Below are 27,887 nucleotides of genomic sequence, written 5' to 3'. Positions count from 1 at the left end.
CACGTGATCGCGCACACAAGGAGAGCGAGTTTGCCTCAGCGATGCTGTGTGCGTGTGCTGTTTGGAGCTTGAGACCCTCGCTGGAGGTACCCTGTGATCAGGGGCACCTGGAGATAAAGTGTGTCTCAAGTGACACTGTGTGCGTGTACCTTCTACTACCTGAGACCTGCGCAAGAGGTGCCCTGTGATCGGGGTCACCGGAGGATAAAGTGTGTCTCAGCGACGCGGAGTGCGTGTGCTTTCTACTACCTGAGACCTGCGCAAGTTGTGCCTTGTGATCGTGGGCACAAGAAGATCAAGTCTGTCTCAGCAACTCTGCATGCGTGTGTCGTGCATAGCCTGAGACCCTAGTGAGGAGTTGTCTGGTTAACGTGCACCCGGAGTTCCTGTGAGCCTTCGTGACTCTGAGTGCGGGTGTAGTGTGCAGCCTGTGATCTTCCCATTGCCCGGAAACTCAGAGATTGCATTGGAGGCCCAAGTCGCAGGACGAAGAGAGGAGAGTGGGTTTGTGCCATCCCAGGTGTGTCGATTCCTGGGGCGGGGTGCGGGCTCAGAGGGAGACGCTGTCGGCCTCTCTCTCTGTTCTGCAGTGCAAACCTCTGCTTCGGCTCGGATTGAGGCCCGTGTGCCAAGGGAGTGGCCACACCGGGGCCTGAGTGCGAAGCTGCAGTTACTGTGTTCTATCTTACCCATGTGGGGGGGCAATTGTGGCCGAAGACTAACCGCAAGCCAGCATGAGTGGTGGAGAGACTGCCGGAGGCATCGTGAATGGTGCTGGAGTAACTTACGTATTGCATAACTTCTGCGTAGCGGAGGATCTGATGATTGTATAACGCATTGCTTTATTTCTGCACAACGGACTGCCTGTTTTGTCGTATTGCCCATTGTATTAGTTTACCTAACGAACTGCCTGATAGGTGTGTTACGCATTGCACTAGGTTTGCATAACAAACTGCCTGATAGATGTGTTACACCTTGTCTGAATCCTGCACCACAATCTGCCGGATTGTCGTATTACACATTGCATTAGTGTTGCATACCGAACTGTCGGATATGTGTTCCACATTGCAATAGTTTTGCATAACAAATTGCCTGATAACTGTATTACATGTTGCATTGCTTTTTCCAACCAGAGTACTTGAAGGGGGACAGTACGCATTGCATTACTTGGGCATAACAGTTTACCTCGTTGTTGTTTTATGCATTGCATTTACAGTGACAGTACAAATCGCCAGATAACCGTATTACAAACTGCATTATTCTTATTTTGTGAAGTACCTGACTGTTGCATATCCAACTGCATATGACGACATTAGGATTACGTAGGATTGTTTAGTTTAGCTCAATAATAATAGGCCAGGGGGAACATTACCCCGACGCATATGTTGGTTTAGTATTGTATGGTCGCATCTTATATCGTTCTATAGACATATACCTGTTTTCTATGAAACTCGTGTGGAGTCTATTTGCGGTGTCATCATTGGATCGCTGTGAGCCTAATTGCAATTACTTTACACATTAAACCTTGAAGATAAGCCTGGCTGCTCAGGCCAAGCTACCAAGGGGGTAGAGTGGGGGCTGTCTCTGGAGGCGACCTGTCTTTTCCCTAACGTTGGGGCTCACAGGTTCCTGCTTGGCCGGCGGTACCTACCGCAGCCAACCAGGGATCTTGGGAATTCTAACAAGGCTCCTCTGCAATCTTTCAACATTATAAGTAGTTGGTCACTGGACAAGTGGTTTACATGTGGATTTAAGACGATTCGGGTGCTTCTTAGACAGATATAGTGCAATTTATATTCAGAATGTGATGCCTCACAATATAGACAGCAGCTGAAGTAATACAAATGGGTACTCTTTCAAACTAAATTTCCCTACCTATGCAACTGCACTATGCAGTCAGAAAATGTCTCATCTTTTCTGAAACTTCTAGCCAAATAGTTGAAAAGAGACAGCACTTACCATTGCTTGGATTAACTCAGATCCATTCTTGACAGCAGCAATTGTGCAGCCCTTATGCTGCTAGATTATTCTCCTTTCAATATTCTAAAAAATTCTAATTTCCTGGCCTGACATAGAGGAATAGGAATTACAAGAATGGTACAATCATAGAGAGACCAAGAAAATATATATATAAAAGCAATTGAAAGCATTTAGAACAATTGAATTAATGTGATTGGAATCACTTCCCTAAACTCTACTACATAAATTTAGAAGGATTGCTATTTCATTATCTTAATTTGATAGAAATAGAAGAAGGACTGATGTGTCAATATTCAATAGGCTGAATCAAACCACAGGAATAGACTGGCAAGTCTTTGGATGAGCTTGTAAGGCCACACAATGCATTAATGTACCACTGTCAAGATCTCCCATGCCTCTTGGGATATCGCTGAAGAAGGTACTATCACAATATACAATACAGCAGAGCCACAGGCAACAACAAATAATCCTGCTTTTTCAAAACATATGATTGAAGGATCTAAAGAGACAAATAACATCTTCTTTTGCAAATTCTCAGCACGAAATATAAAAGTTGCACACCTTACAGGCATCCTACACCCACAGCATGTCTCCTGCAGAGCTGGGAAGAATATGATCACATCACCCCAAATTCAGTTGCTCCCCTAGCCGGCCCACACTCATGGGTGTAGCTTGGTCAGTAAGATTGGTGTGGGGGGTTGAGCATCAGATTTTCTGACTATCACACTGGCATATAATGTTAAAATACATTATATCACAAGCAGGGCACATGAGAGGGGCATTCAAAACAGAGATAAGAGAGTGTGTGTGTGTGTTTTGTCAGTCTGATTATTCAAAAATCACAGGTGAAATCTGACAGACACCTCACCATACCCGATTGAAAGCACCTGTACCCAACTATTCATCTGAAAATACTTTTATTAGGGGGGGTAACACCACAAACACTCCCCGCTGAAGCTACGACCCTGCCCACACTATCTTCAAAATGAGCTGCATCATTTACCAAGCCTTTTGATCAGCATCCTTCCATGTCTTGCGGAAATGCCCATTATCTCTGGGGCTCTTGGATCGCACACAGCCTAGGCACCATCAGAATGAAGGCTACGCAGTGTAGAAAGAAAAAACAAGGGAGCAGAGCTTTTGCATCTTTGCACTCAGGATCTGGAACACCATCCATATATGCATAGGGACTGCCCCAACTCTTCCCCTATTTATAAAAGAGTTGACGTCACACCTCTTTAAACATCACTACACCACAAAGCAGTACAAGTCAATAACCAGATATCTCTACTATCACTCATAGACTGTATGCTTTGCTCTCACCATGTGAAGCACTTTGCTGTCTTTTTGGCTAACTTCATTCTATACAAATACCACAAACATACATATGCAACAAAAACACATCCATGCTAATCTCAGACTCTCTAGGCCTTCAAAACGATTAAACAGGAAGGCAATCTCAGCACACTTGAGCAATACAGATCGAAAAGGTAGTAATTTTCTAATCAGAAACTACTTTACGATAGAAATAAATCATAGACTAACATGACAAACTCCAGTTGTTAGGTTTGATTTGACAGCTCAGTCTGTATGCTTTACTTCTTGGGCATGCTCGTGAGACCTCATAAAATCATGTTCGGAATTTATTGGGTGTGGTTAACATCCCCTGAGTTTTAGCCCTCAAAATGGTCATGACCACACCAGAAACTGCATGTCCAAGAATTTACAACACATTTGCACCTGTTTATTTGTGGCTGATTTGATCTGTTAAATTTAACGGGATGTGTGTGCTTTATGGTACCGGGACTTACAAGGTGCAATAAAAAACATAAATTCATCTTGCATTCTTTTTGCAAGCAGATGTTTGCAAAGAGAATGAAATTTACTCGTGCACTTGTAATATGGATCAATGAACCCAGTTTACAGAGAGTGGGCTTTGTGTTAGCCCCCTTCAGCTATTACATTGTTTGGGTTACCTTGTGTCAACAGCTGACTTGAGTCAATGTCAATCACGTCTTAGATCAGCACAGAGGTGCATTTCTCTCCCAACATATTGTTATTGATGTATCATTTCACCTTCTAAGAAGTGCTTGCTTTGCAATACATATGGGAAACATTTAGATTTGAAAAGTGAAATCAATCATCACACCATCTGTCACATTCAATTCTTTGTCTTCTATATACATTCTATACAGGAAGAAATTCTGTAGTGCTACTTTGTTTTACCATAGACAGCTTTTATTAGAGTTGGAACGGAATTCCTGACCTTAAGATGGCCATCATACTGGGTTGTCTCATTACATACTGAGACAGACTGACCTGTAGATGGTCAACCCGACGTCTTGTGAGATCAGCAACAAAAGATATAGGGGCATATTATCAAGCATGACGTTAAAATTATCGCCGCTTTAGCGGCAGAAAACTGCAGCTAAAGCTGCGATAATGGGCTTGATAATATGCCGCAGAGAATTCCAATAGAAGCCCATGTTGACACCAGAAGATGGGCTTCTATGGGAATTCTCTGCGGCATATTATCAAGCCCATTATCGCCGCTTTAGTGGCAGTTTTCTGCCACTAAAGGGGCGATAATTGTAACGCCGTTTCTTGATAATATGCCCCGTAATCTCACTAGATTCCACATGGCCATTTTGTGCTCAGCATAGTTCATATGCTTCGTCATTGGCAACGATGTACCCCGACTGTTTGGGCCTTTGTCGGCCTGCTCTGTCACTCTCTTGGTCAGTTATGAACCCTCTTCAGAAAGAAAATGTCCTGTGTTGTGTTGGCATATGAACAGTCAGACCCCAAGATGGCCACAGTCTGCAAACAATGCCTGACTTTCAGGTGGGTGCTTCTTGTCAATAAGTCTTTACTCTCTGCCCATATATAATCTACCACTGTTCATCCCAACATCCACTGGCCTTGGGCCCGCATCTAGCTTCCGCATAAAAAGGTGCTTAGCCCGACGTCCAAATCAGCCCATTGTTCTTCATGCTCTTCCACAGTGGACACCGATGGCACTCTAGCTGTGCCCTCGGCGTCAATACAACTCAGTCACTCATCCATGCTCCTGCCATGCGTTCTGTAACTGCCACTGAAGCCCTCACTATGGTCCCCACGTTTTACAGGGGAGAGTTGGATAATGTTAGGAAGCAATATGTACCTGGGAAAATCCCTACTATTTTCTCATATGAATCTTGGTTTTAGACCTTTACTAAGACATCGCCACCCCCTAATGGAGCTCTAACCACTGTAAGCTCTTGTTTTATGGGTAAGGTTACAATGTTCTGCACAGGTTGCATGTAAATATGTGCAAACACATATGAGCACATGCTGCAGCCTGGCATCTGAGCATAGCTAGAATGTTGCAGTTTGGGCCCATAGTAAAGTAATAATTAATATAATTTTCAAAAGGGAATGCCCCTTCCATTTCTGAGTAGTGTAATGTGTAGTGCTTTTCACTGTACACCATGGGCTTTATTCACAAACGGATTGTCAGCCTTATACACACCTTTTCTGCATCTGCCAGTTTTTCACAAAAGGATTCCTGTCATGCGTAAATACATTTACTACTGAAGATTTCTCTATCATGAACACTGAGAAATCGGTAGTAGTAAATTACATGCAAGAGTGGGAAGAGGCTGGAACAACGCATGGGCTGCCTTGTAAGTTGGTGACCGTTCACTGATTTTGAAGTTATTGCAGCCAAGGTTAGAGTACCTCCCCTTCCAGGACAGGAAGGTGAGCGGATCGCCCATGATGGGCTGGAGCTGCAGTGAAAGTGTTTGCTCCCTGGATGGGAAACAATGGGGGATATTCACAAGGAAGTGGCGGAGAGAGGCGTTATGCCTCTCTCCGACACTTCAGAAACGCAAGGCTGCACCATGTTCACAAGAGTATGGTGCAGCCTTGCGTTTCCTCCTCCGATGGCGCTAAGTTTAACAACTTAGCACCAACGCAGGCACCCTTGCACCAAAGTGCAAGGGTGTCTGGGTGTAGGGAAGGATTGTTTATTTGTAGGAAGGTGTCCCTTCCTGCACATAAACAATCCTAAATGCAATTCTCTTATTTTCATAGTGCTGCTTTATGACAGAATGGTATTTTTTTAAAAGGTTTGTTTATGTACAGGAAGGGACACCTTTCTGTACATACACAAACCATGGCAATTTGTTTTTTCCATGTGTGCTGCCAAAAGCAACAAGCATTGGCATAGCCAATAGGTCTCGCCTTTGGGACCTTATAAGTGTTTAGCCAAGCAACAGTTGCATAACTAAATACTTATAAGGTCCCAAAAGCGAGACCTATTGGCTATGCCAAGCGGCCGTGCGGCCGCGACAGTGATCGCGATCAAACATCAAACTGTGCGGCTGCGAAAGTGAAAGTAATCGCGGTCAAGCGCGGCGCGCGCGCCCGCGCACATGCACTGTAGCTCTAGGCTGGCCTGGTAGCACTTTTTGGAGCCCTCTCAAAAAGTCTCGCCAGAACAGCGCATGCGCTGGGTCAAGCGAGACCTAAAAACCAGGAGAAATAAAGCATTTCTCCTCGTTTCGCCTGTTTAAGACCAGGATTTTCACAAGGAAGTGGCGGAGAGTGGCAGAGAGAGGATTTTCCTGGTCTTAATTTTGGCACTGCCTCCTATTTACACTGCCCTTGTGAATAGGGGGCAGCGTCAAAATCAATGGATGTTGCGGAGGAACGCCCACCACAACACCCGTTACCCTCCACTTTCACGCTAAATACAGCGTGAAAGGGTGCCTTATTCACAAGGCAGTGTTAAGTCACGTTAAGTGGCTTAACACTGCCTTGTGAATAAGGTGAGGGCCGTATCGCCATCACAACGTCACTGAAAGTGGTGTTGTGGTGGCGATAGGGACTTGTGAATATGACCCATAGTTTTCACAGTGGCGAAACAAAAAATAATAAAAATGCATTTGCAGAGGGACTCCATTACACTATGCTGATTTCTGCATTTCAGGAAAATAGGACCAAGGAATGTGTCACAAAACTTTCCCTGAAGTATATCTAGAAATAAAGACACTTCATGGAATCTGGATGAATGTGAAAAAAATAAAACAAAAGTATGTTCAATCTAAGATGTAAAGCCCCACCCATACTTTTGTCGCTGTAAATCGGGCTTTATATTTTTTAATGGTGTTTTACTGTTATTTCCAAATTAGTTTATGGCATAGAGGTCAGAGGGTCAGAGGCGCTGTCCTGTTCCCACATTTGTGGGTTCTGGAGCCAAATAAGCAGTCTATTTGGCGCTATCTACGCTCAATCACATATTTAATAAATGTGCATACTTCCCTTATTCAACCTTAAAACGAGTCATGCTTCCAGCTACAAAGCTGTTACAATTATTTGCTCTGCTGGTACAGCTGGAAAATAGAAGCCCCCCTAATAGCTTAAAATGATACATGTATTGTCAAAGGCAGTAGGGCTGATTTTAACACTGTGAACAGACTTGGAATTACTTTATAATGATTTCTTACCTTTTTTTGGTTTGCTACAGGCACAAATATGGATACAGGGGCTTTAGTTGTTAGGGATTGAAGTTTCACCAACAGTTCAAAGGGCCTCAGAACTAAAGGGTCTAGTATGGGTTTAGTTTTCCGTGTAGAAGAGGTGTGGCGCAGTGGCCAGGGCGACTGACTTCAGAACCCCAGGGGCTCACAGTTCGATCCCTGGCACTGGCGGCAGATCTGCCCTGCACCATGTGCCTCTGGGCAATATCTTGCTTAATCGTCCCGATGACCGCCCGCGACTTGATCCATTTGGGTAATTGTTCATGCTTTAAAAATACTGGACATTTACAGTGGGGTTAGTAGCCCACTGCTATTTTTTTAGGATACGTGTTTCTGCAACACAAGTACAGTTCCAGTTGATTGTAACACCTGGCATTTTGCAAATAGTTGAAAGTTTGCATGCAGTATTTAATTGTGTGTACATTAAAGTACTTTGTCTTTATTAAAGAAAATTATATCTACGCCAACCCCCGAGTGCCTGCTATATTTTAGAATCCCAACTCCAGTCTCTGAACCATCCCCTGCTCCGCCCTCTCAAGTCACCGCATTGCATTTATTGTAAGGCCACGGGGTGGTCCTAATGGTTTCTTCTCCCCGATTGCTGCTTCAAATCTGATGCCCCTCCCCCACTCCTGCATTCTTCCCGCCCTACCATATGCGCTCTCTCTCCTCTACATTTTCTCTCGCTCTTTTGCTGCTCCATTCTCCCTTGCTCTCCCATTATGCCTGCCAATAAGTCAAGCTTTAATATGCTAACACATAAAACACCTTTTAAGAATTCCTGTCTATCATGCGTTAACACATTAGCATTAACAAACCGATTTACTTTGCCAATGATTGTTCTATCAGTGATGGCCACACGCACAAAGCAAACATCAGGCAGACGCTCATGCTGTGGCAGATATAGTTTATTTGATTGGTTCTCTGTTCTTTTTACATAATTGCAGATCGCTTCTTCTTTTATTTTTTTCTGAAAGAAATACAAAGTCAGTCTAGGATTGCCTCGGAAAGTAAAGCTACGCAGAAAGATTTTTGATTGATGTTTGCAATGCGTCTTCTTTTTAGCTGTGTAGGAGTGGTGATATTATCTTTGACTTCTCTAACCTTGGATTGATTTAAAAAAAATCCATAGCAACTAGATGAATGTCTTTGAGAAACACTAATGAATAACTATGATTTTACTTGAAAGAACAGCAGGAAAATATGCCCTAGATTTGCAATGATGCGCGGAGACCCGACTACCTGCTTTTCAGACATTAGAGCGAACAATGCACCTTATTGATCGTTCTGTTTCAGGTTTGTTAGCATTCTTGATTTAAAGCTGCGCTCTCAAATTCCAAGCACAATAGGAAGCGATGTTCAGTAAATATGAATACAGATTCTGCCTCCCTCATTAACACATAAACATTCCCCACATGGCTCGCGCTCGTTGGGTATCAGATCTGCCTCATATAGGACTTTGATTTGCATCCCGGTCCTTAGACAGCCAAGGAGCTAACATTTGCACCCTGTACCTGACGCAAAACCTTCCACTTGCATTAAACAAGCCTTCCGGAGAGTTACACGTGGGAACACTAAAAGGCTGAATGGAACCTGCTGGCCTGGTATTCAAATCTGTGAACGTCAGACTATATAAATAATGCAGAAACAATTCTGCAGGGCAGGCTTCAGTAACATTCGAGCTTTTGCCTGCAAATGAAAAATTGCATGACTACAAGAACTGTAGGGCACATGTGTGCACTTTATGTGACGTTCCTGTGGCGAGAGGGGCCTTGCCTTATGTACAAGGTAGCCTTAAAACAGTTAACGTGGCTTAACACTGCCTTGTACATAAGGCACCCTTTCATGCTATGTTTAGCGTGAAAGGGGTGTGCAGTGTATGTTGTGGTGGGTGTTTCACATTGTATTTGCCGCTGCCCCCTATGTAAAAGGATGGCGCACATGGGCGGCAGCGCAAAAATTAACACCAGAGAAATCCTGGTCTTAAGTTGGCGAAACGAGGAGAAATGCATTATTTCTCCTCGTTTTTGCTTTTTCCATGTGTGCTGCCTTGTGCAGCACATGGAAAAAGCTAAATCCCATGGGTTGTTAACCTTTTTAAACAAACCTTTTAAAAAAATGCCATTTTGTAACATTTTTATGTGTGCTGCAGCACACATGAAAGTCACAAAATGGCATTTTAGGATTGTTTATGTGCAGGAAGGGACACCTTCCTACACATAACCAATCCTCCCGTGCACACAGACACCCTTGCACTCTGATGCAAGGGTGCCTGCCTCTTAGCACAATCGCAGGGGGAAACGCAAGGCTGCACCACATTCTTGTAAATATGGTGCAGCCTTGCGTTTCCGAAGTGGCGGAGCGTGGCGTTAAGCCCAGGAGGCTAACGAAACGCTCCACCACTTTATTATACATATACCGCTGTGTTTCAAAAAAGCTTCCATCCCTCAGGAACCAGTACCTGGGTCAGATTGGGTGTGAGTGTGTTTGTTTGTAAGTACATAAATATGGTGTGATAGCAATGAATGTGAGAGATGGTCATATTTGTGTGCGTCTACATTCTGTAAGTAAAGGAAGGGGTTTTGCACGGGGCAGGCATGTATCCACGTTCATTGACATCACCCAGCTACAATTCAACAGGAATCTGACTGCCCAACATAGTACCTACATAACCCGTGAGTCCCACAACACGCCAGATGTCCGGAGACAGTCCCAGCCAATAGCACTCAGCGCATGCAGATGTAAATCTTAATTTGTCCTATAGACAAGGGCCACATGAACTATATGATGCTGAGGCCTTTTCTCCATAATTATCAATGTGCCGTATTTGACACATAATTCAGCAATCTGCTGCATAATTTGCAGATTTTACAAAAATGATTCCACCTCAATCGGATCAAAAGTTACTATAAACATGGCAACACGTGTTGTTGCCAGGTTGACTGGCCATCTTTCTATTGCTTATTGTATTATTTGGGTATTAACTCATACTAATTCTACACTACATTAAAATAAAATATTTTCCGAGATATTGTTACCATTTGCAAAAATTAAATAATAATGAAGTAACAATATCACAAAATGTGTAACATTAGGGCACATAATTTGCCTTTCCACCCTGCCCCATATTGAGGACCTTCCCTGAGGTATAATTCCAGGGACCCTGCCTTTAGAGGACACAGAGCATCAAGAAAAAAAATACATGAATTTAGACTTCAATGTGTACTGAAATAGCAGTGTGTCATACCTCTTAATTAAGCTGACTACGGAACAGTTCCTGGATCACACAAATCATTTATTGATGCTATTGAGGTGTGTATTTGCTATTCTATCTCCATGTGCATTTTGTTATTTGCAGGTATTACCAATGTCTAGTATCTTTAGATGTTCTTAATTTTCCCAATAGTCACTGTCTCTAGTTATCTGGAATTACATTCTTCCACATCCAGGTTCCATCTCTTTTACATCGATCTACTATTCTTTGACTTTGTGCCCACCCCGCACCTTCCTCCCTCCCCCCAAGCCATGAAATCCAGTGTAGATCATTTGATAAAGATCTGCGCTCCACCTTTAAGGTGGTTTGATCCAAAGAGGGTTTTTGTAGTATTGAATCACAAGGATTCTTTCAAATAAGAGGGTGAGTCATCACTCACTGCAATATCTAAGGATAAACACCAACTCTTTCACTGAACACATAGGGGCATATTTACAAGCCCCTTGCGCCACTTTTGCGTCATTTTTCCCATGTTAAAAGTGACGCAAAAGTGGCGCAAGAGGCTTGTAAATCTGCCCCATCATCTTTGAAAAAAGGATTGCAAAAAAGTCTTGCCTAGGCTTAATAAAGAAACAGTACGGAGTTGTCCTGCAGATGAACAAGAGAGGTGTTTGGTTTTTAGTGTTCGGCAAATTAAAACAAATACATTTAAAATCCGTGCAATTCTCCTTGCTTGGTAGGCCTTAATGCACTAAATAGTAGACACAAATAGCAGTATTAAAACCTGATCTAGTTAGTCCGCGGGCATTTTTGTTCTTTAAATGTCACCACAGTGGGGGAAAAGGGGATCCAGGTCTTAGCCACAGTCAGCTTTAGCTATTGTTTCCGATAGATTATATACACTTGAGAGGGCTTTGGGTCAGGCCTTTGCTCATGATTGGATGGGCGTGTTGTCTCTCTCACTTACCTTCTCTTGATTTGATGGTATTCCTCCCTTTTCGGTGATATCTCACCCAGGAGCATTACGGTTTCACAGTGCTGAGACTGGATGATGTATCTTTCCATTGCTGATGTCCGTCCTTGCTTTTCAGTGCTTGAGAGTGAATATTTTCCACTCTCTTTCTCCCTGCTCTCCATCTATCCGTCTTCCTCCTGTATTTTCCACACACACCTCTTGCCCCTTGTGTTTTTTTTTGACTTTGTTCGCTTTTTGCTGCTCTCCAAGCTATTGGTGGGTGGCTTTCTTAACATGTTTCTAACCCTTTCAAGATGCCCACCTGCAAGTGCACTGCACACATATGTCTGGCAAGCACCTATGAATGGTTTGCTTATACATACATGGCTACCTTCTTTGTACAGGATTTATTAAAATAAACCAAAATGGATTTAAAGATGGCCTTCATTAACAGTGTTATTTGTTAAAACATTAGAAATGCATTCAAAGATGGCCAGCATGATGCACATGTATCCACAGCAGCCATCGTTTAATGTATTTGAAATGCTTGAAAACCTGTTCCAAGATGGCATCCATGGATTTGCGCATATTCGCAAGAGCTAGCTAGACCAAAAAAAGAATTAGCAGAGCCAATAGGTTTAATGCTGTGACCTATTGCATCACCAATGTTTGTTTAACATTTGTACTAACTTAAGTTTTTTTCCATTAGAAATCAAGCATTCCCTCTAAACGACTTACAGAGCAAGGAATGTCAACCTGGACACAGTTTACAGCCTGTACATCAGGAAGCGTCAAGGAAATAGGCAGTCTGTGCTGCTTGCCTCTTGGCACCAAACTCCAGAGATTCGAATTAAACGAAAATTCTTCCGTAATCCGAATCCTAGGACCAGGGCCACATTGGCAAAGGAAGCAGGGATTTATGAAACAACACTCCACAAAAATACTACATTAAGAACAAGGCCGCTGCTTTTGTGACATGGCTGTGAATAGTTTAAACATGGACACAGAGCATGTGTAATGACTTTGCAATAGGACAAACACAAGTTGAGCTCTCTTTAAAAGTTATTTTGGACTGAAGTTCAATAAAATACGAGTGTCATTCAGTGAAAAAACTGCTACATGTTTAGACCGTTCATCTGTGTCTACCTTTTGTGAACAATGCAAGACAACACCACAGTCACTTGTTTTTCTGCCAACCAACTCTGGCTGTGAGTGATAGAATTAATAGGGAGTGCTTAACAATACATAACAGAACCCAAGCCCTGTCCTCGCGCCCCCGCGCACCTTGACAGCATGATATTCAGAAAGAGATACGGACTGCTGCGCCATTCTGAATAAATTATAACCACCTGGAAGCAAATCAAATCCAATCACTACCCGTGAAGGCCACGGGAGAGAGTGTAAATAAATCATGCCGCCTTCAGATCTTTGGGTGTGGAGTCTGCCCAGGGGTGCCCTGTAACTGCGATCAGCTTCTCCTCCAGAGGCATAATTCCTCCTTTCATAACCTCTGGAAGACAAGCCAGCGCTGCCGGGAGTGACCTTTGAGAGTCAGAGAAACCACATTTCAAGGGGTGACGGGTATCCAGAGATGCAAATGTCAGTGTTTCATTTATTCTTTTAGTAATCAAGGTAAAGTAGCGAACACAGTGCAGTTCGGTTGTGAAAGATGATCACAAAAAATGGCTTTTTCATACCTGCCAACTTGAACAAAAACCTCACTGTGTGAGGAGGGGGACGGAGCCTTCGAGGGGGCCTTGCCTAGTGCGGCAAAGCACCTAAGAGGCACTTTTGAACCCCACCCTGCCTCAAAGCCCCCTCCCCCAAAAAAGCATGCTGAGTCTGGTGCCAATCTCCTGGGGTGTCTTCACATCCCGTAATGGATGTCAGTAGTTCAAAGCCTAAGAAAACAAGCTGGAAAGCCACTATTTAAGGTAGTTGTCAGCTCGTTTTCCCTGCCACTCCTCACCGGGTGACCCTGTGAATGGAGCAAATATTGTGTGTCCCACGGTGGCACAGTGTGAGTTGGCAGGTATGGTAGTTTGTAAATTAGTGAATATCATGCGGTAGAGAGAGGAAAAGCCAGAGCTAGTTCACTTCCCCTAGTAATATGTTTGAATCAATGGGAACTAGCTACAGGGTATAAGCTTCTTGTGTGTGTTTGCATGTAAAAAAACATTTGAAAAAACATTTGTTTTTTATAAAGACCCTCACCCACCAGCCTTGTTGGTGGCATGCTTCATCATCGGGTCCCACCCAAGGCACAGAGTGAATCTTGGGTGTGCTTCAACGCCTGATTACAGCGGAGCAGGTATTGTGCCGTGAGTGTGCGGTGAAGTTGAATGGTGTGTGGGTTAAAAAACTGTCCCGAGGGTCCCAAAAGACTATTTTAATAGTGGGCTGTTGGCAGTGATAACAACTGAGAAGTGGATATTAGTGGAGATGATTAATGACTCCAATATCCAGTGTGGTCAACATGTTTCAGCCAGGTCTCGGTGTTAAACCGGCTTTCTTCAGGACCTTATGTGTGTGGTTTAAAATGGTGGTCTAAAAAGTGTATATTGACACCAACTATGGTGAGGGATGTGGAAGAGGATGGTTTGCTCTAATGACTCGAATCTCTGAAACTTTCAGGAATAAGCCCTATGAGCTCCGTGGAGGCCCCGACCTATTGTCACACATTCATCAAGGTCTGCCCGATGCGGCTGCAGTAGGTACGGGCAGAGGGTCTCAGACCTTGATGAATGTGTGACAATAGGTCGGGCCCCTCACGTAACTCATGGGACTTATTCCTGAAAGTTTCAGAGAGTCGAGTCATTAGAGGAAACCATCCTCTTCCACATACCGCACATTAGTGCGTGCGCCACATAGTTGGTCTCAATATACACTTTTTAGACCACCATTTTAAACCACACACATAAGGTCCTGAAGAAAGCCAGTTTAACACTGAGACCTGGCTGAACATGTTGACCACACTGGATATTGGAGTCATTAATCATCTCCACTAATATCCACTGCTCAGTTTTTTTATCACTGCCAAGGGCCCATTATTAAAATAGTCCTTTGAGACCCTCTGGACAGTATTTTAACCCACACACCACACACCATTCACCTTCACCGCACATTCACGGCACGATACCTGCTCCGCTGTAATCAGGCGTTGAAGCACACCCAGGGTACACTCGGTGCCTTGGATGGGACCCGATGATGAAGCATGCCACCAACCAGGCTGGTGGGTGAGGGTCTTTATAAAAACAAATGTTTTTTCATCTGCAAACACACACAAGTAGCTTCTACCCTGTAACTAGTTCCCATTGATTCTAACGCGAATTAGACTCAGACAAACAATATTGCAGAGTCTAATGCAATCTCCTCACTTTGGTCGCCGGAGTTCAACAGCGTGCAAATTCTTTACAGCAAATACAACAGTCAGACATGATCTCACTTACGTTGGCATTCTTTGCAACACTTGCCATCCACGTAGGCAGGAACATTATCCAGTGGGCAGTCTGGTGTTGGACAGATTACGGTCTCACACTGGATGGTGCCATTCTGTGGAAGAAAAGGTAATTTTCAGATTCGGGGTGCAATATGACATGTTTTTGTGAAACCTATTTCACACTAGTCCACTACGCCTGTTTTTTTAAGATTACTATATTTTCAGTTTCTATACTTAGTTGTCATTGCTTCTTGATTTACAAAGCCAAAAGCAGGGGTTCAAAAGTTGTAAACTTGCCCTTGTAGGAATGTGCCTCAGTTTGGAGCATTTTTCCAACTTTTCATGGATTCAATAATGTCAGGAATAGTCCAGGAAATCTAGCAAACTGGAGCTCCTGAAGTTCTAGAATTACAAAGCAATCTGCCCATCTATAATGCATCTAGGTGTTCAAATTCTTCTGTTTAAAAATGCTATATCGCAATCTCGGTTCACAGAATCGGTGGAATTTTACATTTGTGAAGTATGTGCATTAAAGTTCACATCATGTATCTGCATTCCTTCGAAGTTCCCTAAACGTGGGATGTTCATGATTCACGCACCAGTGCAAATATGTAATGACATCTCAGAGTTGGACATTGGCAAGGAGCCCTCCTCTCTTCCGCCTAAACAACTGAAGGGTGGAGGCATCTCTCAAGACAAAAAAGGAGCATGGAAACAAGTCCAACTCAGGATGCAACCGTAGAAACACCTTCTGAATGAGACAATCTTGTCCTCTGAGACACTCTTACACTTGGTAGAATGCTCTAAAACCCTCTCCTGTATAGGGCCACGGGATGTGGAAAAAAAAAACATGGGTATAGGTGTCCACTGGCACCTTCAGAATATGAGGTCTTGGGAGGCATAATTTAGCCGCTCACAATTTATTAACATCCTTTATAAAATACTGCATTCCTCTAGTATGACAGGGCAATGCATATTCTTGATATTCTAGCTTCTTTTATATCATATTATTTATGTTATTATTATTTTTATTATTAGTAGTAGTAGTAATGGGAAATGTACGGTAATCATGAAGAGTCATATTATCCCACAAATGTTCATCAGATTAAGCAGATTATCTGTAAAGGCGAAGGTCTCCCACTGACAGTGCCAGCTGTAGAATAGATGCAATTTTCTCTTTTGTCACTAAAGCGCCACAGTAATTTCCATTTTTGGCTCAGTTTGTGGGGATACTAATATCAAGGAACACCCCAATCTGTAAATCAAGTGATCCTGGAACCCGGGAGACTGGTTTTGTCATTCAGTGATCCCATAGTGGTCATTCACCTTGACCCACTCACTCTAGGCCCTTGGGCTCAGTACAGAAGTTCAGTAGGTGAAATGGCTGCAACCAGGGCATCCAGAGTGATACAAGTGACCGCTGGCAACATGGACCTCTTTTATGTTTTTAATGAATCAAATATTTTTTAACAATACGTGATTGTGGGTGCATTAATGATAACTAACCCTAGAATGTATGCGATTGGAGAAGTGGTTGTGGTGATACCCCATTTACTCCCCATTAGGCCTACAGTAGCTGATCTTGCATATCTCTCTTGTGATAAATGGTGCGTGAAAGATGGAGGACGGATTCTGGCGGCAGAAACAACAAACAGACCATCGTACACTTCCACTGATCAAGAGCCTGCATGGCCGAGTTATACAAGAATTTCCCCAGAGCAGTCATTTGTTGACATCCTTGTGTATGGTGCCAAATGTCTTGACTGTATCTTGGAAGTTGACACACTTGCCCTACCCATCATACATTGTGAGGAGAGAAAACATGTCCCAACCTGACTGGTTGGTATCTTAGGTGCAACAAAGCACTTTAATTGTGAATATAAACTGCAGGTTGCAGTGGATCCAGAGATGAATACAATTTGAAAAGTAGGCAATGAGAATTTGATTTTTGTAATTCTTTATAGGTAGTGCCGACTGAATTAGTTTTATTTTTGCATTTCCCTCGAGACCAAAAAGCCAAGAGCAAAATAAAATTGCATTTCTAAGTATGGGCCCAATGTACAAAGAGAAGTTCACAAATTAGAATGGCTGCGACTTTTAGGATGGAGGCCCATGTGGCACAGCAGGCCTCTGTCACTGATTTCGCATTCCCAACATGTAATTTCTTTTTTAATGCAACTCCTGCTCCTCAAAAGGATAGGTGCTGAATTTTAAAAGCTTGTGGGAAGGCATCATGGGTATCATGCAGTGGACCACTGCCTGCTCCCTCAGAAGCCTCCCAACTTATCTTTCAAAATGGAAGCTGTGCCAAGGCGACTGCTTCTCCTTTGTGAATAAAATATCACCCTAACTTTGGTATCGGTACATCATAAATCGTTTGCAACTGCAATTGCAGCCTTAGCCATTGATATATTACATTACAACCTGTAAAAAGAAGGGGAAACCCTTTCACGCACCCCCCTATTTGTCATTTCGAAAGGTTTCCAAAACCCTTCAGTATGCTTTCAATCTCAGAAAAGGGGTCTTGCACAGTTCAAAAAGATTTTGTTGATCACAAATGCCCATCTTTTTGAAATTCAGACAATAGATACTTTATTAGACGTGGGGAGGACAGAGATACTTGTTTCACATTTACTTTTATAGTTTTATTAGCATACATATAGGCCAGGCTAACTCTCCTTAAAGCAAATGGTTAATGTTCACTCTTCCAATCACCAATATCACTATGCATCTCCACATCCTGAGTGTTATGTTCCCAAAATCAGACAGGCACTTAGAAGTAGAGGGAGGTAGAGAAGAGCAAGCCACATTTTCATTTTTCACTTTTTGCATTGTTGGAATGTCAATCTAATGTTGTTTCGTATGGTCAATGAGCAAGATAATGATTGCTTCCAAATGCAAAAAGATTTTCAAAAACTTCATTTATGTTAATGCTCTCATCTGCAGCTTATTTAAGTAGGAAATTGGGTTACTGGTTCAGGTGGAGTGAAACCCTAATCAAGAAGCAACCACAATTGTTGTCACGGTGAAACACAAGCAAACCCCAAATTAACCTGTGCTGAATCATCTGGTAGCTTGGCACAAAGCAGTCCGGCTTAACTTAGAGACAATGTATAAAGTATTTATGCCAGGCATCAAATGCCAATAAAGGGAAAACACAACACAAGAAAAAGTCCTGCACAATTTTTCAATTTAGAAAAATAGAGCAAAATGTAATAAATTATTTGAGACGAAAATGACAAAAATCCAATCACTAGACCGGGAAATATGCAATTTCAAATATTTAAGTGAAAATAGTGCTTAGAACCACAAAGCACTACCTGTGGTTGTCTGGTCATGCCAGACCGGGACAAATTCGCAAGTTTAGGCTGACCCCAGTGGAGCAAAGGCCAGATACAGTGACTAAGTTAAGCCTGCTAAACAAAATATGTTAAATCTTGGTTGCGGAGTGTTGCAAGATCCAGTGTTGAGGATGTGTCATGCAGCGGCGGTTTTGAGGCTCTGCGGAAGGGGATGCAAGAACCTGGGGAGGAGATGCGTCATGCAACTGTGGTTCCGATTAAACCATTGATGAGGCTTCGATGCTAGGTCCTACATCATTATCGAGGATGCCGTTGACAATGGTTTGTGATGCAAAAACCTGCATCGGAGATGCTCCTTGCAGTGGCAGTATCGAGACGCTGCAGGCTGCGATGCAAGGTCCTGCATTGGGGATGCATCATGTAGTGGTAGTTCAGATGTGGACTTGAAAAGAGCTGCATCACACTGGTTGCTTCTGCCCAAGAAACCACAGCTCAGCTGGCAGAACACCATCAGGCCCACTTCCAAGGATCTAGGACTAGGGTGGAACCTCTAAAATTGCTAGATTAACAGCAGGCAGAGTCCAGGTGCTGGTTCAAGGTGATGGGAGCATCCTCTGTTCATGAAGCTCTGATCAGGCTTCCAGCCAACTAGGCATTGTAGTTGGTCAGGGGGTCCTGGGTTCACGTTGTAGGTCCAGTCCTTCCTACCCAGATAGCAGGGCAGCAGAGTAGTAGGGCAGCAGAGTAGTAGTCCTCCTTGCCTCAGAGCAGCACGCCAGTCCTGAGTCTTTCACAGGTCTAGAGGTGTGCTAAAGAGTCTGAGGGTCCAATATGTATACTTGGTGCCAGCTTTAAAGTAGGAGACAGTTCTGGAAGTTTCCACCCCTAGAGGTGTTTGGAATTTCCTGCCTCCCTGCCCTGACCCTAGCTTGTCTGGGGTGACAAAAGACTAGTGTCAAACCCTTTGTGAGTGTGCTGAGGCAGATTGTTTGTAATGTGCAAGTGTTTTAGGTGATAGCTCCTACCCCCTATCACAGTAGTTCACAAACTGTGCACCACAGCATCCCAGAGTCGCAAAATCCATCTAGGGGTGCCGCAGTCACAACTGCTGAGCACAGTTCATCATGAATTGCACTCGGCTCTGTAGTGCAGGCCTGGTGCGTTGTGTCTGGTGATCACTAAGGCAGTGCACTTGCTGCCTTTTGACGATGCACCGGAAAGCAGGAGACATTAAAGCAGGCAGTCTTCTCTTCTGCTAAAGCCTTCAAGTGGTTTGAAAAACATATATAACCCACTCTGACAGGTACCACACCAGGCCACACCAGAATATAAGCACCCACAGCCCCGGAAGAAATTGCCACACGCACATGGACCAGTTAGCAGGCTACACTACAGCATCTTCTTGCTGAGTTAGTCGCAAAGGCAATGTTTGCGCTGGCTGTAATTGCAGAATCCATCGCAAGCACTGAAGTGGTGAATAGCCAAATAACCTTAATGATGAAAACAAAACTGGTCAGTGCCTTCAAAAGATATGCAAGTTGTAAACTTCCATGGGCTAGCACAGGGCCCATTGTCATTCATGTTTACATGCAAAGTGTATGGTTCTTGAACTATTTCGGATGACTTCAGGATCTGGAAGATGTATCCTTTTATTTCCGTGACCACATTGATCTGTGCAGTGCCTGGACCTCCGGATTGACACAGAGCCAGTGTTACAAGTTACTGTGGAGCTTTCAACAACAACAACCAAAAGGGGCAGAGAGGAAGAGGAACTCTTGACATTTAAAGAGCTGCTATTCATTTAAATTCAGAGGGAGGGGCGAGTGCGAGCAGTTGTTACAGATGGTTAGCTTCACAAAAGTGAGCAGATGTTTTTATTCCTGCAGTAGAGTACAACAGAGCTGGTATTTCGAGATTTCATTTTTAAAGCCTTCAGTGACCACTGAAAGAGGAATTGGTGATGGTTAACTGATGCAGAACAGGGTAAAGAGCCAGCCTTTGAAGTGTAATCATATGTATTTTATAATTGTTCTTCCAGTTCGCCTTTCTGTGTGAATTCTTGCTTGCAGGAAACTGGTTTGGAGGAGAAATATTTCGTGGGAACTGAGATTCTAAGAGAAGTGAGCGCTTATCACAGCATGGAGTTTCTCCTTCCGGCATGAGTCATTCAGTGAGGTTAATGATCAGCCAGGAGATATAAGAGACACAGTAGCTCAAAGCTAGCTCTCTGTTTTTTAACAGAGAAAAATCCCTGACATTCATCTGAAAAGAGCAACTCACCCCTGTACATGAGCCTGGAATGAAACTTCACCCATGTGAATAAGTGGCACACCCATTTGCAGTACACTGTTTTCACACACAATAGGTACATGAGCATAATTTATTTTAAAAATCCAGATCTTTTATTACAAATAAAACAAAGAACAGAGATGACAAGCTTTTAGCTGTTAGCCTACATGCCATATTTCTTTTGATACATGAAACAATCATGTATTTAAGAGGGAGAAGGTTGATGTGAGTGGGAAAAAAAGGGACAAATAAGGCATAGGAAGACTAGGGAAAGTGGAACAAGTGGACATGTTCATCTGAAATATTGGAGGATCATGTACAGCAGTAATTCCCAAACTGTGCTCCGCTGCACCCCAGTGTCCCTGGCTAGTTTTGGCTGGGATTAAAATGGAAGTACTACAGAGACCAGGCTTACATTCCCCGTCAAAAAAAGAAATGTAATGGGGAGCTGCGGCTGGAGGCCAATTCGTTAAGAAAGCCGCAGCTCAAAAAAGTTTCGGAACCATTGCCGTATCAAGACAGAGATGGCACATCACGCCAACACCTATTTTCCCTCTGTCTCACTGTCTGGGAGCAATACCCAAAGACCAGCTGATACACAAAGTCATATGACCCAGGATTCAGGCTACAGGCACCAAATGGTTGGGACAAAAAAAATGCAAACTTTCTAAAAGTGGCATTTTCAGAATTGTGACTTAAAATGTGACTTTCCATTAAAGAGGGATTTAAATTACAATTAAAATTGAAAGTTATCACATATTTAATGTAATAATGCAGCCCAATGTTATCCTATGAGAGAAGTAGGTGTAGCAGTAGTGAACAAACACATTTAGGAGTTTTTACCACCAGCACATGTAAAGGTTTACTGTGCATGCCCAACTGTTTATATACACTACACCTTACCATTAGGCTGTTTAGGGTCTACCTTAGGGGAGACTTATTTATACTAGAAAGGAAGGTTTGGGTTTGGCAAAAGGCTTAGTTTGCCAGGTTAAAATGGCAGTTTAAAACTGCACACACAGGCTGCAATGACAGGCGGGAGACATGTTTGACAATCTACTTAAGTTGGTGGCATAATTAGTGCTGCAGGCCCACTAGTAGCATTTAATTTACAGGCCCTGGGTACATGTTGTACCATTTTACTAGGGACATTTCCGTAAATTAAATGTGCCAATTGGGTGAAGCCAATGTCACCATGTTTTAGGGAGTGAGCACACACACTTTAGTACTGGTTAGCAGTGATGAAGTGCGCAAAGCCCTATGGACAACTAAAATGAAATCAGCAAAGATGGAGAAGGAAGTCAAAAAGTTTGGGGGTAGACCACCCTAAGGCTGACAGGTCTAACAGTTCACTATATCTATCTTTTCAGGGTACAGCTTTAAAAATGTCACAATGGCAGAAAATCCAAAATTCAGCAAAAATATTATTTTTTAAAAAGTCATTTGATCACTCATATGTAGATGCACCTTTTATGAAAAAATGCATTCTACTTGTATGTGCTAATGCAAACCAGCAACAAAAGCAAAGTAATGCTATATATGTGCCTTTAAATTCGCCTTTTTTGGATCCATTTCTATTTAATGCAGAATTAGACTTTTGCTACCCTTTCTTACATTTGAGAAGATAAGTGGTTTTGAATCCACAAGACCTTTCTGAATATGGGTATCCAAACATGTTTGAAATATATGAGAAGGAATCTCAATTTTATCTCAAGTTTTGACTTTGTTATTTAAAGACAAGAGTGGTAACTATTCGTTTTTGTTTCCTAAGCAATGGTGTTCACTCACAGAGCAATTCGAATTGAGGAAACAGCCACATGTACTACCCTTCAAGAAAAAAATGTAGGACTTATATGGATGTCTGGTGCACTTAATACAGTGGGACCTTGCCTTCCAAAAAGACAACACCAGAAAAATGAATATTGAACAGTGTGGCTGTCAGTGGGTGAGTGACTGAAGTTTGGGATCTTTCAAGAAAGGTCCCAAGGAATTGTTATCCAAAGAACGTTTCCTTCCTTCCTTTCCTTCTATTTTTATTTTGTTCTTGAAACCTTTTTTCCCTTATGCTCTCTTTTCTCCTTTTATCTTCTTTCCTTCTTTGTTATCTTCTTTCACGCTAACTTCATTTGCCTTTCGCTTAAACTTTTTTGTTGCAAATTTTATCATTCCACTTTACTTTCTCTTTGTAACCATGTTTGGTTCTTTTCCCACCCTGTGGTCCACCTCCCACAACTGAGTCTTTCTGTTATTTATTAGTCCTCCTTCTGCTTAATTAGTCTTATGACCAAGGAGTAACAAATTAAACCTAAAAAGAGCCATAAAAATTAATTTAGTCCATGCACTGACAACCCCGCTCAAGCTGGTATAGCAGGTGCTTCACCATGCTCTTACACCAAAGATATATTTTATGAACAACTTTACATTTTTTTTTAAGTGTCGCCGCTAATTTATGGATATGTCACCTGATTTATGAAGCCTATAGAGTTGAGTTAAAAATAAATTGCATTTGTTTGTGCAGAAACAACCAATTCTCCCAAACTACTAATTTGTACATATGCTAGGGCTAATGGGTCATGATCTGCACAAGATGGTCAATTGAATAGGCAGACCAGGAAATTGAAAATTGGCACGCAGTCCAATGACCCCATCTATACACCCCATAAGCAAAATTGTATTGGCCAATGAAAGACAATTTGCATGATGGATACACCAGGAAGGAAGTCAAGCCCATAGATTTTTTTATCTTATTCACAAAAGTGAAGCAAAGCATTTTCTTTTTCCTGATAATGAAATGGAAGCAAATGTATTTACTAAGCATGTTCTTCAGCATGTCTAGCACATTTCTCTGCATCAGTAAGTTAACATTTTTAAAGGAGTGTGCTCTACAAGTGTTTCTGAACTTAACTGTGAAAAATTATATACATTTTGTTGTAGTTCACCATATTATTGTGTCTGTTATTGCTGGCTTAGATCTCTGCACACTTTACAACTGCCAAACAGTAAAATACAACCTGTGTTTCCACCCTGAAACATGTGCTGTGCATTGGAATACCCTAGTAACCTTACTTAACTTACTTATAGGTCCCTAGTAAATGTTTAAAAAATACACCTATGCCGTGGGAAATTAAGGGGAAAATTTACAAGCCCCATATCTCCATGGGAACGTCACTTTTTACGACGTTCCTGTGGCGTCTCGGGCTTTGCCTTATTTACGAGGCAGCGTTAAGCCACTTAATGTGGATTAATGCTGCCTTATAACTAAGGCCCCCTTTCACGCAATGCTTAGCATGAAAGGAGAGGGCAATGGGTGTTGCTGTGGGCGTTCCACTGCAAAACCCATTGATTCTGGTGATGCCACCTATTTACAAGGGAGACGTAAATAGGAGGCAGCGCCAGAATTAAGACCGGGGAAAACCTGGTCTTACCCTGGCGCAACGAGGAGAAATGTTTAATTTCTCCTCATTTTTGCTGTTTTCATGTGTGCTGCTTTGTGCAGCACATATGAAAACAGCAAAAGGTTAATGCTTGTTTATGAACAGGAAGGTCCCCTTTCCAGCATATAAGCAATAATTTTTTTTAAATGCAATTTTGCAACTTCTATGTGTGGTGCATTAATCAGCACACATAGAAGTTACAAAACGGCATTTAAAGATTGTTTATGTGAAGGAATGGTGACGCTAAGTGTCCTATGTGAACCACAGTGTGAACATTCACCACCCACATATGAGACACAAAATGACATGACTGTCATGTGCACCACTGTACTCAGGTTGCACTGCAGGGTAAATACATGGCAGTAATACATAGCAGAGAAACTTGTTTTAGTCATGTAGAAAATCGTATTTTTATATATTCATATGCCACACCTAATATGTGCCATGGAAGCCCACAGGGCTAGGTGTTAAGATATGTATGGCACACTACACATTGGGTTTATTGTACTCTCACAATGAAATAAAACCCATTTATAGGCAGTGCTACATTTTCCATGAACAGTCCTAAGTGTGATTAAAATTTGAATTCTTCTGCCTGCGAAAATGCTAGATAAATATTTCAAACTTTTCCCACTTAATTTCCAAAATCTGATTTAATAGCAAACTCAAATTTTAGATATATCTAGTGAAAAGTAACTTTGCAAAAACCTCCAGAGACCTAAACCCTTTCTTTGACTGAGACTCCGGCTTCCCAGACAATGGCTTGCCTCTCAGCCTGGGGAAAAAATGATGGTGTTTATTATTAGCCACTTAACTGGGATTAGCCACCTGGGAGTAGGATAGTTTTAGCAGTACATTATTAATTTGTCCAAGTGTCATGTAGATTGCATATTTAAGGGACACAAAACACAGGGCTCCTGACTTCCAGAGAGCCATCTGATCAAAAGGACCGGGCCTGCAGTGAACCTGGCTGGATTAGATCTGGTGTTTGGAAGCCTGCTTTGTGGAGCTGGGAGCTGTAGTGACCAGAAAGAACTTGCCCAGATGTTTGTGAAAAGTTGTACTTAGTCATTTTTCCCACCTCTGGAGGACTGGTACAAGGTGTTGAGGCTTGCCCAAGGAGGCTGCATCCAAGGCTAGTGCAAACACCAGGATCAACCAGCTCTGAAGGTTTTTCCACATTTACTGTAAAAGTACCAGGCTTATGTAGCCCTGCACAGTACAGCGCCCACCCTTCACCTGATGAAGGATTTTGAGAGACAAAAGGTGATTACGTTTGCAGGTAAAGTCATGGAGTGGATTGAGGCAGCACATTTAATATACTATTGAAGCATACTCTGTGGCTGTGAAAGCCTGGTCTGTATCACTCTGAGGTTTTGGTGCCAAAACCAATGGCTTCAGAAGTAAATGATGATGTATCTGACCTCCCCGGTCACAGCCTTGACCCCACCCAGCTGAAGGATTCTTATTTCCAAGTCAAAAGATAAAACATTTAACTCGGACAACTTGCCTGGTGTGTCCAAACCCAAGCCCATAGCAGTTGGCCTGAAATCATGCCTAGGCCACTGTAAATTGTGAACTGTTTTCTTTTTCAACAGAGATATAATTATTAATTGACAAAATGCTGGCCCTCACATACCTGCGAGAAATCAACAAACGAGGGCTGGTCTGTGTCTACTGAGGGTTGCCACCTTAGATTAAGACAGGCCAATTCTGATGATGTTATGAGACTAGTAAGGAATAGCCATTCTAGTTTCCTGCTCACAGTCAACAGACAGGAGAAAAAGAAAAAAAGGAATAAAGAAGTCAACCCTGAATGCCGTCTGTTAGAAGGTGGTTCTGACACTCTGAGCCGCCCGGAGTTTTTGCTTTTTTGAGCACTTATTTGTTGAGCTTTAACTGTGGGAGAGCCTCATAAGTTGTGACTCACCCACAGTGAACTCATTTAGAAGGAGACTGCATGTGGATTTTACTGGTGTCCCCCTGGCTTGACTAGGCCGCTGCGCAGCAGCTGGAGCAAGGGGCATCGGGCTGGTTACATGCAAACACATGTGTGCACACATGTTCGGGCTGCGCAGGGGAGCTTCCTGGAGTGTGCAGCCCAGGAGCAGATACAAAGTGAATGGTGTGGCGTAACTTATGCAGAGTTGGGTGGTAACATGGAATAGGCTTCATACAGTGGGAAGAAACATGCCAGGGAACGTCAATGTGCTTTACAGTGTTTATTCCATTATTCTCTTATGAGGATAGACAGCACATGGGCTAGTTTTACTTTCCTAGGCCTACAAATTCCAGACACGCACTAAAGTCCACTGTAACCTATGTGAGAAGAAGTATTCTGCAGAGTCCAAAGTCATATTTTTACTGCTTTTGGGTCATCCAAAAATGTTATATTTCTCAGCTCATAACCAGGGCCTGGCTGGGAGCTGACCCCAGCAGACTGGATTAATGACCTTCCTTCCAAGAGCGAAGACCTCCTCTCCAAAGAAGAGAAGATGGGCGGAGCTACAGGCTAATCCATCAGTAGCTGTCACCTATTGCCAGGCACCAGGCTGCATAAGGGAGAAGGCAGCATTGGGGGAAGGGGCTTTTTCAAAGACCAGGAGGCAGGAGACCCTGGATGACGCCATTTTGAGCAAACCCAGAGGCCTTGGCAGGAAGGAGGGAGCAGGGGCAGAGAAGCGATGTGTTGCTGTGTGATAGGGCAAACTTAGACTTCCTGCCAGCCCTCTCCCCAAATCTTTAAAAGAACTTGCACAGGAAAAGGAGCTCTCGCTGGGGTGTGGTCTGCTGAGGAAGACTGGTGCTGGAGCCTGGCGCAATGGGCAGTTGGAAGGAGGAACCCCCTGACTGTCCCAGGATCCTGAACAGCGCCAGGAGAATAGACCAGGACCAGTGCGCAGAAGCAGGGGCCTCTGCGCAGGGAGAAGAGAGAGCCAGGCGAAAGGCTGGTGCAGGGAGCCAGTGAAGGCAGCTCCCTGCTGAATCCACCCTCTGTGAGACCCAGAGGGCAAAAGAGAGTGCTCCCAGTGGCTGGGGTGCACCACCAGAACAAAGAAGAGGCCAAAACCAGGAAGATCGGACCCCGGGGGGCTGAGATATGCCCACCAGAAGGTAGGTGACCTTTGTCCTGTGGCCAACCGACGACGAAGCGTGTGGGGCTCCGCTGCAGGTCCAGAGAATGCCCCCGGGGTGGGTCAGGTCCCAGGGGCTGCCCCCAACAGAAGTCAAGGCGGGGAGCGCCGACACGCTCCCCGTGAAAATGGTGAAAAGGGGGCCCGGGACTCCAACTAAGGGCCACGCTGACAGTGGGGCGTGCCGTTGCGCCCTACCCGCGAAGATGGAAGTCGGGGAGCGCTGTTGCACTCACCGAGAAGGTGCCCCGTGGGATGCCAGGTGCCCACCCTGGTACCGCCGAAAAATGAAACCGGGGACCACCGTCGTACACCCAGTGAAGATTGAGGGAAGGGACCCGGGGCCCCAACTCTGGGCCCCGTGTGCGGAGGAGGAGGCGGGGAGTGCCATTGTACCCCCCCTCCGCAAAGAAGCAAAGATGATGAGTGCCGTCGCGCTCCCCGTGAACATGGCAGGGGGCACAGGACCCCATCTCCGGGCCCCGAAGAGATGGCAGAGACCGGGGGAGTGCCGCCGCACTCCCCCGTGGCTGGAGGAAGGCATGGGGAGTGTGGTTGCACTCCCCCAAGGTCCGGACGGACCCGGCGGAAGCTTCATGTCTGCCCGCAGGAGCG

The 27,887-nt window shown here is 43.6% G+C and overlaps 1 protein-coding gene across 3 annotated transcripts in view; it reads right to left on the bottom strand.

Moving 5' to 3' along the window:
• The window catches only part of NELL2 (neural EGFL like 2), a 1,146,830-nt gene that overhangs the window by 668,943 nt on the left and 450,000 nt on the right, over positions 1–27,887 (bottom strand). For all 3 annotated transcript variants that reach the window (XM_085653041.1, XM_085653043.1, XM_085653042.1), the window contains one exon: positions 15,124–15,226. In XM_085653041.1, the coding sequence (XP_085509167.1) occupies positions 15,124–15,226 (103 nt within the window). The remainder of the gene's footprint in view (positions 1–15,123; positions 15,227–27,887) is intronic.

This window comes from Triturus cristatus, chromosome 4_1 (genome assembly GCF_964204655.1).
Source record: "Triturus cristatus chromosome 4_1, aTriCri1.1, whole genome shotgun sequence".
Taxonomy (NCBI): Eukaryota; Metazoa; Chordata; class Amphibia; order Caudata; family Salamandridae; genus Triturus; species Triturus cristatus.
The sequence above is the reverse complement of the archived record's forward strand: the minus strand, read 5'-3'. Positions and strand labels throughout refer to the sequence as shown.